At 40.2% G+C, this 16,795-nt stretch overlaps 1 protein-coding gene across 6 annotated transcripts in view; it reads right to left on the reverse strand.

The window, feature by feature from the left end:
* The window catches only part of LOC117995137 (uncharacterized), a 56,910-nt gene that overhangs the window by 25,500 nt on the left and 14,615 nt on the right, over positions 1 to 16,795 (reverse strand). For all 6 annotated transcript variants that reach the window (XM_069508466.1, XM_069508465.1, XM_069508468.1 and 3 more), the window contains exons 14-32: positions 16,481 to 16,565; positions 16,185 to 16,251; positions 15,038 to 15,105; positions 14,412 to 14,506; positions 13,260 to 13,503; positions 12,810 to 12,930; positions 12,146 to 12,271; positions 11,722 to 11,816; positions 8,136 to 11,086; positions 7,784 to 7,866; positions 7,111 to 7,209; positions 6,622 to 6,681; positions 6,377 to 6,514; positions 5,126 to 5,224; positions 4,509 to 4,706; positions 3,812 to 4,044; positions 2,918 to 3,068; positions 1,847 to 2,003; positions 967 to 1,064 (exon numbers count right to left, since the gene is read on the reverse strand). In XM_069508466.1, the coding sequence (XP_069364567.1) occupies positions 967 to 1,064; positions 1,847 to 2,003; positions 2,918 to 3,068; positions 3,812 to 4,044; positions 4,509 to 4,706; positions 5,126 to 5,224; positions 6,377 to 6,514; positions 6,622 to 6,681; positions 7,111 to 7,209; positions 7,784 to 7,866; positions 8,136 to 11,086; positions 11,722 to 11,816; positions 12,146 to 12,271; positions 12,810 to 12,930; positions 13,260 to 13,503; positions 14,412 to 14,506; positions 15,038 to 15,105; positions 16,185 to 16,251; positions 16,481 to 16,565 (5,168 nt within the window). The remainder of the gene's footprint in view (positions 1 to 966; positions 1,065 to 1,846; positions 2,004 to 2,917; positions 3,069 to 3,811; positions 4,045 to 4,508; positions 4,707 to 5,125; positions 5,225 to 6,376; positions 6,515 to 6,621; positions 6,682 to 7,110; positions 7,210 to 7,783; positions 7,867 to 8,135; positions 11,087 to 11,721; positions 11,817 to 12,145; positions 12,272 to 12,809; positions 12,931 to 13,259; positions 13,504 to 14,411; positions 14,507 to 15,037; positions 15,106 to 16,184; positions 16,252 to 16,480; positions 16,566 to 16,795) is intronic.

Consider the following 16,795-nt stretch of genomic DNA (forward strand, 5'->3'; position numbering starts at 1 on the left):
ATATTATAAATGCGAAAGTGTGTCTGTCTGTCTGTCTGCTAGCTTTTCACGGCTCAACCGTTCAACCGAGAGTTCAACCTAACATAAAAAGCGTGTTACTGGCCCAAAAAAGATGCGTGAGAGTCATTTGTAGGTTGTCCCAGCGAGATAGCTGCGTACCTTACTTCCAAAAACTTCGTTTATTAACAGTACCTTCATTATATATCTATGAAACCATTTTGTTTGTTGCTAATAATAAAAATATGTTTACAGAACTTAACAAAAGACAAAAACATAAATTAAAATTCCCATCACATAAAACCGCTCTCATCAATAATAGTTTTAACGTTATGGCAGTAAAAATTGTTAACAAACTACCTTTGGAAATAAGAGAACTTGTAAATATAAATAAAATAGAAAGCCTTAAAAAGAATTTATTCGAATATTTAATTAAAAACATTTTTTATAGTGTTGACGAATATCTAAGATGTCATTTTTTCCTTTAGTGTGTATTTGGTTACCTTTTGACATATTTTGTATTAAGTACTATCTTGTTTTTTTATTATTTTGTGACTAAGTATTAAATTTGGCAAATTTTATCAAAACTATGTACACGTTTGTTAGGAATATCATATTGCATGCTAATAGGCAGAATTTGGCTGTACCGTTTTGTTTTGTAACATCTCCACTGTTTACCCAGATTCGCAATAAAGAAATTTGAATTTAAAAAAAAAAAAAAAAAAATTGAAACCGATTTTGATGAAATTTGGTACAGAGTTAGCTTATATCCCGGGGAAGGACAAAGGCTACTATTTATCCCGGAAAATTTAAGAGTTCCCACGGGATTCGTACAAAACCTAATTTTACGCGTACGAAGTCGCGGGCATCAGCTAGTCACCCATAAACCGGTGACGAAATCTGATAAGGTAATCATCCCGCCGTGCTCTGCAGTGAGCCGGCGATGTGTTGATGATGAACGTTACATACCTTGGCAGTGGCGTTCACGAGCGACGTGCAGTCGCCGAGTTGCTCGGCCACCAGCTGCACCTTCATCTGCTGTGCTGGGTCCAGTTTCTGCTTTTTGCCTGTAAACATACAAATTGCTATGCAAGGCTGAACAGTCATCATCATCAACCGATAGACGCCCACTGCTGGACATAGGTCTCTTGTACGGACTTCCACACGCCACGAGGTTGCATTGGTGCTAAAGCACCACTGAGTCGGTGCCATTTTGTTTGTTAAATAACCCTGTCCATACGAAGTAATATATAAGTCAATGCAAATACCGTATTGTGAAACTCAAACTCAAATTATTATAACTAGCTTATGCCCGCGACTTCGTCCGCGTGGACTACACAAATTTTAAACCCCTATTTTACACCCTTAGGTTTGATCTTTAACTATGAGATTTTAACATGAGCTTAATAAAATATGTAATTGCAAAAATACTAACTACAAAACTTCTTTAGACACTTCAAAACTGACGGCGTTTCATACAAACTTCAAACCCCTATTTTACCGCTTTAGGGGTTGAATTTTGAAAAATCCCTTCTTAGCGGACGCCTACGTTATAATAGCTTTCTGCATGCCGAATTTCAGCGTGATCCGTCCAGTAGTTTGAGCTGTGCGTTGATAGATAGATCAGTCAGTCAGTCAGTCAGTCAGTCAGTCACCTTTTCCTTTTATATATATAGATTCTGAATTTGTAAAATTTTACGCTTCCTGATTGTCATAAATTTTTATTTGTAAGATGATATAGTGGTGATAATTAATGCGTACTTAAAACTAAAGCTACGAGGGTTCCGAACGCGCCCAGGGCTGAGAAGAGCCCACAACAAACTCAGGTCAACTTGTAAGGTGCTGATACCTTTTTTCTTTGTCCGTTGCGCGGCGAGAGAGTTTTTAGCGAGGTCCAAGTCTCGCGAGGCGGCCACGTGTGTCTTCTTCAGCGCGGCGACCATGGCCCGAGCTGTTGATAGCTCGCCGTGTAGCTCTTCTAACTGCTCGCACAGTCGGGACTCCATCTTGAAGACAAATCCAACAATCATGATCGGTTTGAAATAATAGAATAGAATCCATACTAATATTAAAAATGCGAAAGTGTGTCTGTCTGTCTGTTTGCTTTTCACGGCCCAACCGTTCAACCGATTTTGATGAAATTTGGTAAATAAATAAATAAATAAAAATCTTTTTTATTCGAATAAACTTTTACAAGTACTTTCGAATAGTCGGATGCATCTACCACTGGTTTGGAATGCCTTTCCTACCGAGAAGAACCAGCAAGAAACTCGACGGTTGCTCTTTTCAAATATTTGATATAGGTACAAGATTATGAAATGCATAAAATAGTATTTGCAGTCTTGTGCGTTGCTGGAACGAGCTGCAGGTCAAATCCACGCTCTTTTATCATTTATATAATCTTCAATTGTGTAAGAGAGGTAGAGAGTTAACTTACATCTCGGGGAAAGACATACATTTTATCCCGGAAAATTAACGAATTCCCGCGGGGTTTTTAAAAACCTAAATCCACGCGGACGAAGTCGCGGGCATCCTCTAGTAGAATATATTTTTATTCAAGTAAACTTTTACAAGTGCTATTGCATTCTATTCTATTCTAAAGATTTTCGACATTCCAATTTTATTAACCCTTTTGATAAACTAGCTGATGCCCGCGACTTCATCCGCGTGGAATTAGGTTTTTTTAAAATCCAGTGTGCACTCTTTGATTTTCCGGGATAAAATGTAGCCTATGTCACTCTCCAGGTCTTTATATATACCCATGCAAAAAATCAATTCATTGAAAATGAAAATCTTTTTTATTCGTATAAACTTTTACAAGTGCTTACGAATAGTCGGATAATTTGCATTGCACCGTTGCGACATGATTCAAGCCTTACCCATTTCAGCGAAACGCTTCTTATAGATTAAAGGTACTCACTCGTTTCGCCTTCTGTCGCATCTTCTTAGCGCGTTTCTTGCCTCTGTCTACATGTCGCGCGGGACCTTCTATGTATTGTAGAAGCGCGTCCAAGTCGCGCGGATCTTCTGCTCTGTTGTTGCAACCGCCTCTGCCACGCCAGCATGAACCACTGGTGGTTTAAATAAATAATTGTTAGTAAAATCGTATAAAACCAACTTACATTATTCATCATCGTCATGATCAACCCATGACCGGATCACTACAGAGCACGGGTCTACCTCTAAAAAGAAGTGGTTTGGCCATTGCCTACCACGCTGGCAAAGTGCAAATTGGCCATTACATTATTATTATTTACAAGACACACACCACATTCCCATTAGGTTTCATATACCCTAACATATTTCCTGAAAAGCCAGCAATGCAATGGCGGTGAATCTGGGGCTACAAAAGCTAATAGGCGGCGGTATTCACAAAAAAGCTGTGTTCCTTCATTATGCAAATAATAATGAAGTAACATGTCATGAGATATAAACTAATCATCTCCAAAAAAGTGTTTACAAAAGCAGCGGACCTGTTACTATTCTACTAAACAACAGAAACTAGAACTATTATTTCGTAAAATTGAATACTAAATTATATGATTACACAAACACAAATATAAATAAAGGAAATACAAATAAAAAATAATTCACATTAAAAAACTGCACACAAGCTTGCAAAGATGTTCTTCACTTTTTGTCCAAACACCAATTGTGTTTGAATTGCTTAGGTGCCAATCATACAACGACTTAATGTCGCCTGCTGACAAGATGCAGAAATTGCAAACTAAAACACCATATGCTACTCTATAATACATAAACGACAATGCAATAACATGCATTGAAGCGTATCCCACAGCTAAGTGTAACCTACCCAGAACATCCGGAAGAGAATGAGAACACACTAGTGTCTCTGCTTGAAAGCGACACAGCGTTGTTCTGCGGTTGTTGTTGCCTGTTCTGTTGTTGTTGTTGCCTGCTCCGTCGCATTTGCTCAAGTAGCTCGTGTTGTTCCAGCTCGTGGTCAAGCAGTTGCTTCTGTGTAAGCGCGAACTTCTGTTGATATTGGATACGATTCTGGCGGACCATTTCGTCGTGGTGTTGTTGCTGTAAAATATATTTTTGTTTATACTAGTAGGTATAAGTCACGCAAATTGCTATTGCGCTGGAACCATGTCTCATTAACATCGAAATGACGTCATTTTGACGTCAGCTGAAATAAAAATATACCATGAGCTCGAAACTTCAGTCTAGTGCTGACGTCACTAAAATGGCGGCCACGCTTATTAGGAATTTGCGGGACTTATAATGGGTAATAGGCACTATTACCCATTATCTGCCTAACCAAAGTGATTTTTTAGCATTTTTAGAAAATGGCAAATGTCACTTGTTTTTATTTTTATTATGATTTCTATGACATTCTTAATGCTCCCTGTCGAAAAGGGTAGTACCAGATTTAGACCTATCAATTAAGTATAGTTTGAAATAAGGACTAAAATCGTACTTTTGACATGATATTTGACGGATTAAGTTAAAATGATGCGTGAGAAGTCATGTTTTGCGCATTATACCTGTTGTAATCGAATCTGCTCTTGTTGTTGCGGCGTCAACGTAGGTTTGTTGTGTATCGGCAGATCGTAAATCGGCTCCGGCTTCTTCTGTTGTTGCTGTTGTGCTTGTTGTTGTTGCTGCGCCTGTTGTTGTTGCGCTTGTTGTTGTTGCTGTTGCATTTGTTGTTGGAGTTGCGCTTGTTGCTGTTGTTTTAGTTGCTGCAAGGGTTATTTTTTATAATAATTTTATCAAAAACTAGCTTAAGATCGTGAATTCGGGCGCGTGGACTACACAAATTTTAAACCCCTATGTAACCCCCTCAGGAGTTGCATTATTAAAAATCCTTACTTAGCCTATCCACATGCCGAATTTCAGCCCGATCCGTGCAGTGGTTAGAGCTGTGCGTTGATAGATCAGTCAGTCAGTCAGCTTTTTCTTTTATACATATAGATTAGGATTTAAAGCTCAATATTTCGGAAAACTGATCCCTGAATCGAAAAATGGTTTTCACACAGCTATCCTATCCAACGACACCGTGCAAGACCGTGGAAGCACCGTGGCGTGTGGAAGTCCCTACAAGAGACCTATGTCCAGCAGTTGATGATGATGATGATGATGATGATCGATTTTAACTCACCTGTAATCGTATCTGTTCCATGGCGTTGGGATTAACTTTGCCTTCGGCTTTGACCGCCGGCGGCGGGTTCGTTTGCACTGGGACGGAACGTTGCACAGCCTGTAACCAAAATAACCGGTCAAGAGCGAGTCGGACTCGCACACGAAGGGTTCCGTATCGTCGTAAAAACTATACCTAGCACTTTTATGTAGAACACTGCAAGTTAACAACGGACCTGTCATTTAGTAAATATTTTTTTCGTGAATACATTTTAATTTTTTTTTGTAACCACAAATTTACGGTTCTCGGATTTTTCATTTACTTACAAATACAAATTTCTTTATTGCGAATCTGGGTAAACAGTGGAGATGTTACAAAAACAAAAAGGTACAGCCAAATTCCGCCTATTAGCATGCAATATGTTATGTTATACCTAACAACGTGTACATAGTTTTGATAAAGTTTTACTATACGACCTACTTTGGTACTGGTATAAGTATATGGTATAAGACCTACATACCTACCTGCCAAATTCCATGAGTGTAGGTCAACGGGAAGTACATAATAGGTTTTTTTGACAGACACAAGGGACAGACGGACAGATAGACAAAGAATGATGCTAAATTTATAATTAATATCTATTTAAGTAATCTGTAAAGAATTGTAATCCTATTTGGCCTTATTTTCAGTCTGTTATTATATAAAATTATATTGTTTATATCGCTGTTGATTGCTAAAAACGAATAAAAATAAAATAAAAAAAGGTTACCTTTTTTCCTTTTAAGATATGGAATCGGAACCCTAAAAATTATCGATCACAAACGAAACTATGTTTTTATTATTACTTATGTTTATAGGTTCGTATTATATAATATAGATCGTTCTAATACAGTTATTAGAGACATACGTTTTCAAAAAACAATCAAAATTCAATACGAAAACATAGGTTCGTTTGTGATTGGTTGGTCACTCAAAATGGTTAACGCCCACTGACTTTTTGTCTTTGTCATTTGTATGGGATTACGTACAGTACGCAGCCGAAAGTAATGTACATCAACCTTTAGAACGAGATAGCAAATTTGTAGAGTCCCTGTCGTTGAGACCGGCAAAACGTCATAAGGTATGAGTAACCGAGACAACGCTCTACATAACCGAAATGTCATTCTAAAGGCTGATGTACATTACTTTCGGCCGCGTACTGTAACGGAGAGAGACCTGTATTAACTTCTCTCCGTGGATAGAGTATAGAGATAGTCTTTAATAGGGTGTTACCTTAGGTTTGACTTCAGGTTTCTCCGTGACGACCATTTTGGCCATCTTATCTGCCAGCTGCTTCTGTTGGTTCTCCATGGCCTGGCGCTTTTGTTGCGCCTGCGTCGTCAAGTTCGGTGGGAGGGTTTTGGGCAAGGCCTGGAAAAATAACAATGTTATTTAAGTCCTAACAAAGGATGACACTTGACCAGTTCTAGTATGCGACAGGTCAAGATGTCAATTTTTTTTTTAATTTGGTTACTCACAGGTGGCACGGGAGCTTGTGGCTGCGGGGGCAAACGCTCCACTGGGGACTCCGCCTCGCCCTGGAAATTATATGAATCTAATTACTAGCTAACCCAAGACTCTCCTATAAGTCCCGCAAATTGCTAATGCGCGTGGCCGCCATTTTAGTGACGACAGCATTAGACTGAACTTTCGAACTGATTGTATATTTTTATTTCGGCTGACGTCAAAATGACGTCATTACAATGTTAATAAGACAATTTGTGGGACTTATACCATTATTGCGATTACACCAATGAGCTCTACCAGTACAAGTACACTGGACTCGCGTTCTTGTTTTTGAAGCAACTTGATTTTTAGCGGTTTTTGTTTGCGATTTGTTGGCTACTCAAAATGGTTAGCGCCCACTGAGATTTTTGCCATTTATATGGGACTGCGTAAACGAGAGCGCTATACAAACTTCTTTTCGCGGATAGGCGCTTATAGGCAAGTATTCAGTCAATACTTACATTGGTAGTTTTGCATTTCTGTTTCTTCTTATTCAATATGGACCTCAGTCTTTCCCTGGTTTCGTTGAAGTTTCGCGGCACGGGAGTCGTCAGAGGTGGCTACAAACAAATAAATCCAATTTATATGATCTCGTCATCATCATCATCATCAAATTAAGCTTGTATATCATGGTCGTCCGCAAAGTAACGGCTAATTGTACCCAACACTCTCATGGGGATTTGAGCTTTCTCTCTTCTGATTAGTCCGCGTTTGTGCTTTAGTACGTTTACTGTTTAGGTTCCGTACCTTGGCCGGTTTTTTTCATAGGTGATGTAAATGTGATGCAAATTAGTGTGTGTCACTCGGGGCCAAAACATTTTGATCTCGGGCTGTGTATATTGAATTCCTCGCTACGCTCTAATTTAATAATATCACTTTGGCTCCTTGTAACAAAATATGTAACTACTAGATGATGCCCACGACTTCGTCTGCGTGGATTTAGGTTTTTAAAATCCCGTGGGAACTCTTTGATTTACCGGGATAAAAGGGCGCCTATGTCCTTCCCCGGGATGTAAACTAACTCTGTACCAAATATCTTCAAAATCGGTTAAACTGTTGGGCCGTGAAAAGATAGCAGACAGACAGGCAGACACACTTTCGCATTTATAATATTAGTATAGATTGTTTACTTACAGCATGTCCGAAAACGGTGCAATAGCAACAGTTGCAAGGCTGGTCGGTGGCGCCCTCGCCCGAGCAAACTCCGCCGTGGGCCACTGGGAAATATTACACATACTTTATTTAACTGATCTATCAACGCACAGCTCAAACTACTTGACGGATCGGGCTGAAATTTGGCATGCAGATTGCTATTATGGGGTTAGACATTCGCTAAGAAAGGATTTTTGAAAATTCAACCCCTAAGTGGGGGTAACATAGGGGTCAAAGATTTGTTTATAATATTTACTTAGGTATTTTAAGTCTACGGATTGGAGCCAGTTTAGCGGCCCAAATAACAAAAAAAAAAGTAACATTCAAAACTTACCCTTACACACATGTTGCTGATGATTGGCGTTCTCACACGGTTTGGGCGCCGGCTTTTGCTTGGGCGGCGGCTTTTTCACCTCTTTCTTCTTCTCTTCTAACCCATTTTTGGACTTATCATCGTAACACTGCTTTACTAAATCCCCCAAACACGGAGACGAGACGTCAGAGTCTTTACACGAATCACAAACACAGTCATTGGTCCATTTGCAATTCGTTTTTGGAGTATCACAAACGTCACTTTCCGATTTGGTCTGTCCATTACGTGACATATTCCGAAATGCGACAGCGTTCAACGTCTGTTTTGCATTCCGTAACGCTTGCGCCGAATATTTAGCTAACAATTCCGGATTTTGAGACCCGATTACGGAAAGCGGAGTCTTGTCTTTGTTTTCCGGATCTGGTTCCGTTTCGTCCGTTTTAAGTTTCAACGTCTCTTCGATATCTTCGTCTAGTAATTTTGCGTCTATACTCGAACATATTGATATCACGTGTTTTTTATATGTTTCCGGAACTTGAAGGCCTTGGGTTATGTACGATTTGATTGTATAAAAGCTGTCTAATAGAGACTTTTCGCCTTTAGACGTTAATATTGCTTCGCATTTGGCCAGTAGCGCGTCGTTTTTCGCTTTCTTATCGTCCTTTTCGTTATTTTGTGGTACTTCCGGTTCTACAGCCTCCTTTTTAGGTTTCGGAGGTTCCTGATTGGTCTTTTTTACTATTCTTACATTAGCTTTGCCTATGATTTTACTCAGACCTTTAGCAGCTAATATTTCAGCTTCGCTAGCCGTCTGACTTTGAACAACTTTTGGTGCGGGCGTCACTTTAACAAACGCTTCTTTCAATTTAACTTCTAGCTCTTCCAATCTGTATAACATGACTAACCAATCGTCTCCAGTGAGACCTTTCTTAGGTAACGTTTCCATATATTGCCTATTCATTTCTCTTAGTCGATCTATGAAATACTCTCTCTTTCTCTCTTCTGTAAAAGTGGAAAAGTCAGGCACGTTGTCAATTTTTCTTACTTCTAACCCTGTCAATTCTTGTATAACATTGGTCGCTATTTCGGGATCCAATAATATCCAGCCGGCCAATTGGGTAGATTCCGTACACCGTTTAATAACGTCCATGTATTTGAATTTGAGGCTTTTGACTGCAGATTTTTTATCATCAGATAGTTGCGATAGCTTCATTATGAGTAAATCTAACGTGTTTCCAGCAAACGTACTGAGTAATTTAGTTATCTGTTTTAAAGTTTCTTTAGAAGCAGGGCAACCTTCACTATCTGAATCTCTGCTGTCACTATTCTTTCTTAGTTCATCAATTTTCTCAATAATTTTATCACTTTCATTCGTACACTGTTTCGATGCTAGATCTTGAATGTAAGAATAGAATTTATCTAACATTGCCTCTATTTCATTATCTAATAATTCAATAGGTATCCCCTTAAATCTACTGGCGACGTAATGTTTCCACGAGTTGAATCTCGATTGAACTAGTTCTCTCAACTCGTCCATACTTAATGCATCCTTCACTGAATTATCAAAGAGAGTAGATGCTTTCGAATACATTTCGGAGTTAATACTATTACGCGGCAGAGAAAAAAACTCTTTTTCCTCTTCCAAACACTTAGCTAATTCGGGACTTTTAGTTTGCTTAACGTATTCAAAAACTTTGTTAATAACTACTTGAGCAGATATAGAAAATAGTAAGTCTTTGAAATCTTCCTTATTGTTTTTATTCTTCATTAAATTCTGCAGTTCCTTTTCATCTCTGAGGAGTTCCGACAAATCTTTGCCGTCAAATTCAAAGCTGGCTAGATCTGTATCGTTATTCTTAATCCTACGTGGTATTTTACGCTTGGCAGTGTTTTTAGTAACTTTAACGCTATCACGCTTAGATAATTTCAACTCGCGAATCTGTTTCAAAGTCTCGGGAGTTAGTTGCGCTTCGTTATTCACATCTGGCAAACTGTTCATTATCGAAGCAAATTCTGGCAGTTCAAAACTAGTGTTCGCGAATTCGGATAGTTTAGTAGCTATTTCTGGCATGTTTGCTAACGTTTGAGGCATGTTTTCTACTAACTCCGAAAGTTTGTTTATAGCTATGGTCATATCAACCGGGTCGTCAGAGTCCATTTTCTCTAAAAACTCGGCCGAATTCTTATCTAAAGTCATCATAACTTCGATGATTTGCTCTAAAGAGGGGGGTTCTATGATTTCTTCCTTGACTTTGTTATAAGAGTTGATTATGTTCTGACACTCTTCCATTGCTTTTTTAATTTTTAATCCGAACGTTACATACTTATACACGTCTCCGTCTTTATCATCGTTGTCGATCTCTTTGATTTCTATAGTACGTTTAAACTCACTGTTATTTAACGGTGGGTTGACATCTGTTATTTGCGATTGGAAATCGACTACTTTGTCTTCCTTGTTAAAGATCTTGGTGACGGTTAGAATTCTGTGCGGATTTTGGATATATACGGGCATAGGTTCAGACGTCGTCGGCGACATTTCCTGCAGCGGCGGACTAACTGACTCAGGATATTTAACAGGTTCCGCTTCCAAATCTTTCATATCTTCCTTTAGATCCGGGCTATTGAGAGCGAAATTCGCGAATTTAGCGAGACACTCCCGCATTTCTTTGCAAATATCATTCGTCTCTTTCTCCCCTACTATAGTTTCGGTATCACTAAAAGGGAAATTTTCGGGCGGCAGGGGCTCATCATCGATTTCTTGGTACGGAGATTTTATATTAATATCGTTTTGTACGGGTGCCTTATGTCTTAGCATTTGGAGTATTTTATGAGGCTTGCTGATAGTTTGGGATATGTTCGCGGGTTTGAGTTTTCTTTTGGACGCGGTGGATATTTTAGTATTTTTGGGACTGGCGGTGCGGCGTTTGCGTCGAGGTAGATCTTCTATTAGCGTAACGTTGCTCTCTGGAAGACTGTACAGGAATTTTTACATTTAGTGAATTTCCACATGATTCAATTTTCCCGCATAATTTTGTGACATATGAAAATTGAGTGCGTGCGCACTATATTCGTACTATTTCCATATGTTACAGAATCTTCGGGGAAATTTCGCACAGTGCGGGTAGGGTAAGCCCTAAGGTCAATTATCAAACGCCAAATAATCTGAGGAATTTTTCAGTTTTTAAACAGGATATTTGTCATTCTTCAGTTACTATGTTCTTTATCGATTGAAAATTTTACAGTTTCGACCATAAAATATTTTTAAAAATATCAGTTTCAACAATATTATCAGTATCCTTATTTTAATGCAAAAGTGTGTTTATTTGTTGGTTTATTGGTTTGTCCTTCAATCACGTCGCAACGGATCGACGTGATTTTTGCATCGGTATAGTTAAAGGCCTGGAGTGACATAAGCTACTTTTGATCCCGGAAAATCAAAGAGTTCCCATGGGATTTTCAAAACCTGAATCCACGCGTACGAAGTCGCGGGCATCAGCTAGTTCTTAATATACAAGAATATTCAAGGACCCTGAAATTGAATTTCAAGGGGTTTCTTGGATGACAAACAAAATCTCACCTTCTGTAAGTAGGACAAAAGTGAAATTACCTTTCCCTCTCCTGTCGCAGTTGGTCCTCGAGCCACATCCTGAGTCGATGGTAGTACAGCTGCTGATCCCTCATGTGCATCACTTTACGTCGGACCTGTGGGCAAGCAGCTTTACTTTTATATGAGAGGGGTAGGGGTACATACCACGATTAATTTGATGGTTTTCATTTGTCGATATTTGGACTCAGTAGCATGAGGCGTGGTGGATTTAAAAAAAAATAAGAATTTTAGACATGTTTAACATGACTAATATTCCCCTTTACCCTCCAACTAAGGATAAGACTTGTGCTAGGAGTAGGCACGACAATAGTGCAACGGGTGGGCTTTGAACTGGCGACCTTTCGAATTTCAGGCCTCTCCTTTAACTGTTGAGCTGTTGAGGATATAATTACTTGTTGTACAGCATAAACTCAGTTTTACATACCTCTTTGAATCGCTGCAGATGATACTCGGGGCATAACGGGCGGCAGGGAGTGTGCGCGGGCGCGGGGGGCGGCGAGCCGGGCGGGGGAGGTGCGGGGGCTCGCCCTCCCACCAACTGCGTACACACCTGTGAGGAAAACGATCTATATTTTCTAATAGAAAGGTATAGGATATCGAAAGGGCTTTAAAAAATCGGTCAAGTGCGAGTCGGACTCGCACACGAAGGGTTCCTGACCATTGTATAAGAAATAAAAAAATAACTTTTTGAATTTTCATGGCAACCATTTTGAAATTTTTATTATTAACTGTTGTTATAGCGGCAATAGAAATACACAATTATGGTTCACGAGATACAGCCTGCTGAGAGACAGACGGACGGACGGACGGACGGACGGACGGACGGGCAGTGGACTAAGTTTTAAGGTCCCGTTGGCACCCTAAAAAGATCATTTCAATGTAGAAGAAGGAAGTTTCCTTAGTTATACTACGCGACAGGTCGAGATGCACCGCGCTAACTCGGTGCTGGATAGCATGGACGCACAACAGACGGAAACGTTTAAGTGCGGAAACCAGCCCAGAGCGAAGAAGAAGAAGAAGCATGGGTGACAGGCGTCCCCCGCCTCATAGCCCGATTGCCACCTCGACCTGTCGCGTACAATACATACCGTGGAGAGTCGTTTCTGCTTCCGGTAGAGTTGCAACTGTCGCCGATGCACATCGGGCAGGCGTCGGTACATCGCCATTAACTTGCGGTCTACCTCTGACAGGCCGACGTGAACGCGTTTCCTGTGCAACAATAAAATAAAAAAATAACTTAATCCCCCAGAACCCAGAACTCAGATAAAAAAACTTAAAACACTGGAACTTATTTTTCAGACTACTTTTTGTTCCGCCAAATTCCTTCACATACCCAACCACCCCACTGCTGAGGCCAGGAGCAGTTCTGATGCCGAGTCCAAGGATGATGAGGTCGAGAGACTGAAGGAAACTGTGCCAGAATTCTATCTGGCTTACTCAAACCACTTACCACTGAAGATTAACTGTCATCTTCTGAGGATTTACCAGAAATCAACTTCCTCCATTCATCCAGATCACACCACCACAATTCCACTGACCTGGCCTCATGATCAGTCCACTGGTCACAGTGCTGCAGCACCCTGTCCATCAGCCGCTCAATGGATGCTATGGACTTCATCAGCTGGCGCACAGTCCTGCACAACTGGCCACCTCCTTCCCCCGAGGATCCACCAGACTCGACAGCCGCTGCTGCAGCCAGGAGCAGTTCTGATGCCGAGTCCAAGGACGATGAGGTGGAGAGGCCGAGGGAAGCAGTGCCAGAGTTTTCATCGGAGTCAGATACTGAAATGAACGCGATGATGAGAGAACCATTCTTTGTTTAATAAGCAGTGATAGCCTAGTGGTTAGGACGTCCGCCTTCTAATCGGAGGTTGGGGGTTCGCACCTCTAACTTTTCGGAATTATGTGCATTTTAAGTAAATAAATATCACTTGCTTTAATGGTGAAGGAAAACATCGTGAGGAAACCTGCATGCCTGAGAGTTCTCCATAATGTTCTCAAAGGTATGTGAAGACTACCAATCTACACATGGCCAGCGTGGCCATGGCCTACCCTTCTCACTCTGAGAGGAGACCCGTGCTCTGTAGTGAGCCGGCGATGGATTGACCATGATGATGATGATGATGATGATGATGATGATGATACTTTGTTTGCTGATTGGCTTGTACATAAATCTCTGAAAAAAATGACGGTATCAGGGGTATTAGAGAGTTTATACCACCATGCCACTACTACTATCCCTACCCATATTATAAATGCGAAAGTCTGTTTGTTTGTTGGTTTGTCCTCCAATTCATTCTACCGCATTCGATGCCCTGTAGTCATCCAGCTACTCGATTGCGGTAGAATGACAGCTACAATGACACGATAGCAATCACCTCTGATTGGTTGACGCTCGCTCACTATTGGCTACAATTCATTGTCGCAACAAGAATAGCACAAATTCAGCCAATCACAACAATTGAGATTGTTATAATGATTGATGCAGGTTTTACGAAATCGCCCTTAGGGGTTGAATTTTCAAAAATCATTTCATAGCATGTCTACGTCATAATAGCTATCTGCATGCCCAATTTCAGCCCGATCCGACCATTAGTCTGAGCTGTGCGTTGATAGATCAGTCAGTCAGTCAGTCAGTCACCTTTTCGTTTTATATATTTAGATGATAAAAGAAATGTTAAAGAACTCACGGTCGTCTAGGTCGGCGGTGATGTTAGAGTCGCTGAGGTCTGCTGTAGAGTTTGACTTCTTAAGAGACGATCTATACTCTAAGTTGTCCGGGGGTCTGAAAACAAAATATTATAAGTTTTTTGACCTATTGACTTAACCAATATTTTATTAGCTTGAAAATCAGGATGTTTCGATTGTTAAACCAAACCTTTATATAACATTAAATGTTCAAGTGATGAAATATGGATCCGAGACATGGCCACTAACTATGGGCCTCATAAGAAAGCTCAAAGTCACGCGATAGAGAGCTATGCTTGGAGTTTCTCTACATAATAACAAATCAGGAGATCTCAGGTACCACAGTAAACGACATAGCTCGCAAGTGGCAATGGGCATGGCACATAGTTCGAAAAACCGATAGACGTCGGGGTCCCGAGGTGCTGTAATGGCGACTTCGCACCCGAAAGCGCTACGTTGAAAGACCACTAGGTGTCTGAGGGAGCCACTGGATGGCAGCGGCGCGAGACCGTGGCGTGTGAAAGTCTCTACAAAAGACCTATGTCCGGCAGTGTACGTCTATCGGTTAACAATGATGATGATGATGATGATGATGATGATGAAAAGTAAATTTTTGGGAAAAACTCACTTGGCGCCCGTCCCGTCCCCTTGCTGCAACTCTCTTCCAGAATTGTCCAGCTTCATTTCTATCGATGGCTGAAACAACGTCATGAAACTTAACTATTTACGGGTAGCTAGTATTACATATTATGAAAAGGCTTTTCATATGACTTTTTCACATGCTACTTGTGAAATCTCAAGTGAGCACCTTCATATAAATTTGTCTATATAATAAAATAAATAAATAAATAAAATATCCTTTATTCTCTGATACAATAATTATACATCTTATATTACTAACTAACCATATTACTAATTTCTTATTTCCTATTATTTAATTATCCTATCCTATATAATTTATTCAAAAAATTGGTAACACAAGCAATTTACAGATCAGGTTGTCCTCTTTGGACATAGGCCTCCTCTAGACTTCTCCATTTTTTCCTATCTAACGCCAATCTGCGCCAACCCTTTGGCAGGTCATCCTCCCATCTCCTCTGTGGCCGTCCTCTCGCTCTCTTCCCATCTCTAGGGTACCAGTAAGTGACCTCTTTGGTCCATTTATCCCTTGGAGATCTGATCACATGGCCCGCCCAACGCCATTTAAGTTTCTTGATTCTTTTTGAAACATCTGTCACACCTGTGATCTTTCTATATAGTTAATTTTTTAATTTATAGTTAATTTGTCTATATAGTCCGTACAAAATGCCACCTCACGCACCATTTTAACTGTATGGGTCAACTGTCATGTCAAAAGTAGGGTTCACCTGTAAAATGAGGACTAAAATCGTACTAATGATTTTAAGCTTATTTCGTGGTTTAACGACATATGTAATGTACATATATAACGGGTATATACCACGATTAATTTTTGTTTTTATTTGTCGATATTTCAACCCAATTGCACGGGTCGTGGTCACGACGGGACTGCGGTGCTGCGAGAGATAAAGTTCGAGCTGTCAAGGGCAGTAGCGAACTACCCTCTTTCTTGTTCTTCTCGCTGCAACTTCACGAGCTGTCCGGCAAAATACACTCACGACGTCACTATTAACTTTAGATGTCGAAAAATTAATCGTGGTATGTACCCGTTATATACATTAAAATAAAATCGTACTTTTGACAAGGAATACATAAAAAGCCACGCAGACTCCTCCTTATTTTGATATACATCTTACCTTCTCGGCGTCCGCTTTGGTGCCATTGAACTCGTTGACTGCTTGCATCATGCCGAAGAAGGAGATCCTGGAAGCAACACTAACTTTCATCATCCGATATCGTTCCGTTACGGCGATTACACACTACATTTCCGTCATCCGAGTTCTATCCGTCATCCGTGAGAATACCAGCGGATATCTACGGCATACGTCATAAGCTCCCATACAAAACAAAAAGGAACGTATTTTCTCGGAGTCAGATCAGATGAGTGCGTAACCGCGGTTATCCGCGAGAATATCTCGTTATCTCGAGTTACCTCAATAACTGCTTTCTCTGTTGAGCGCAGAGAGTTCTGGGCGTGAGACAGTCGCAGCGGTGCTTGTAGCCCGACCATGCACTCACTGGGAAACAAACAAAATATTATGGTTAAATTAAAATAAAACCTCAGCTATTGTGTGTACCGAAATCAAATAGAACCTACGCCCAAAATTCCATAATTTTACGCCTGGCGCGAACCTACAATAAAATTTACTCAGACTTCGACCTTTTTCACCTGTCCAAAATGCAATTAAAAAAGGAAATAATTAAACTGCATCGGAAAAATAATAATATGTAACTGATAATAATTATA

The sequence above is a fragment of the Maniola hyperantus genome, chromosome 28 (genome assembly GCF_902806685.2).
Source record: "Maniola hyperantus chromosome 28, iAphHyp1.2, whole genome shotgun sequence".
In the NCBI taxonomy this organism is placed as follows: domain Eukaryota; kingdom Metazoa; phylum Arthropoda; class Insecta; order Lepidoptera; family Nymphalidae; genus Maniola; species Maniola hyperantus.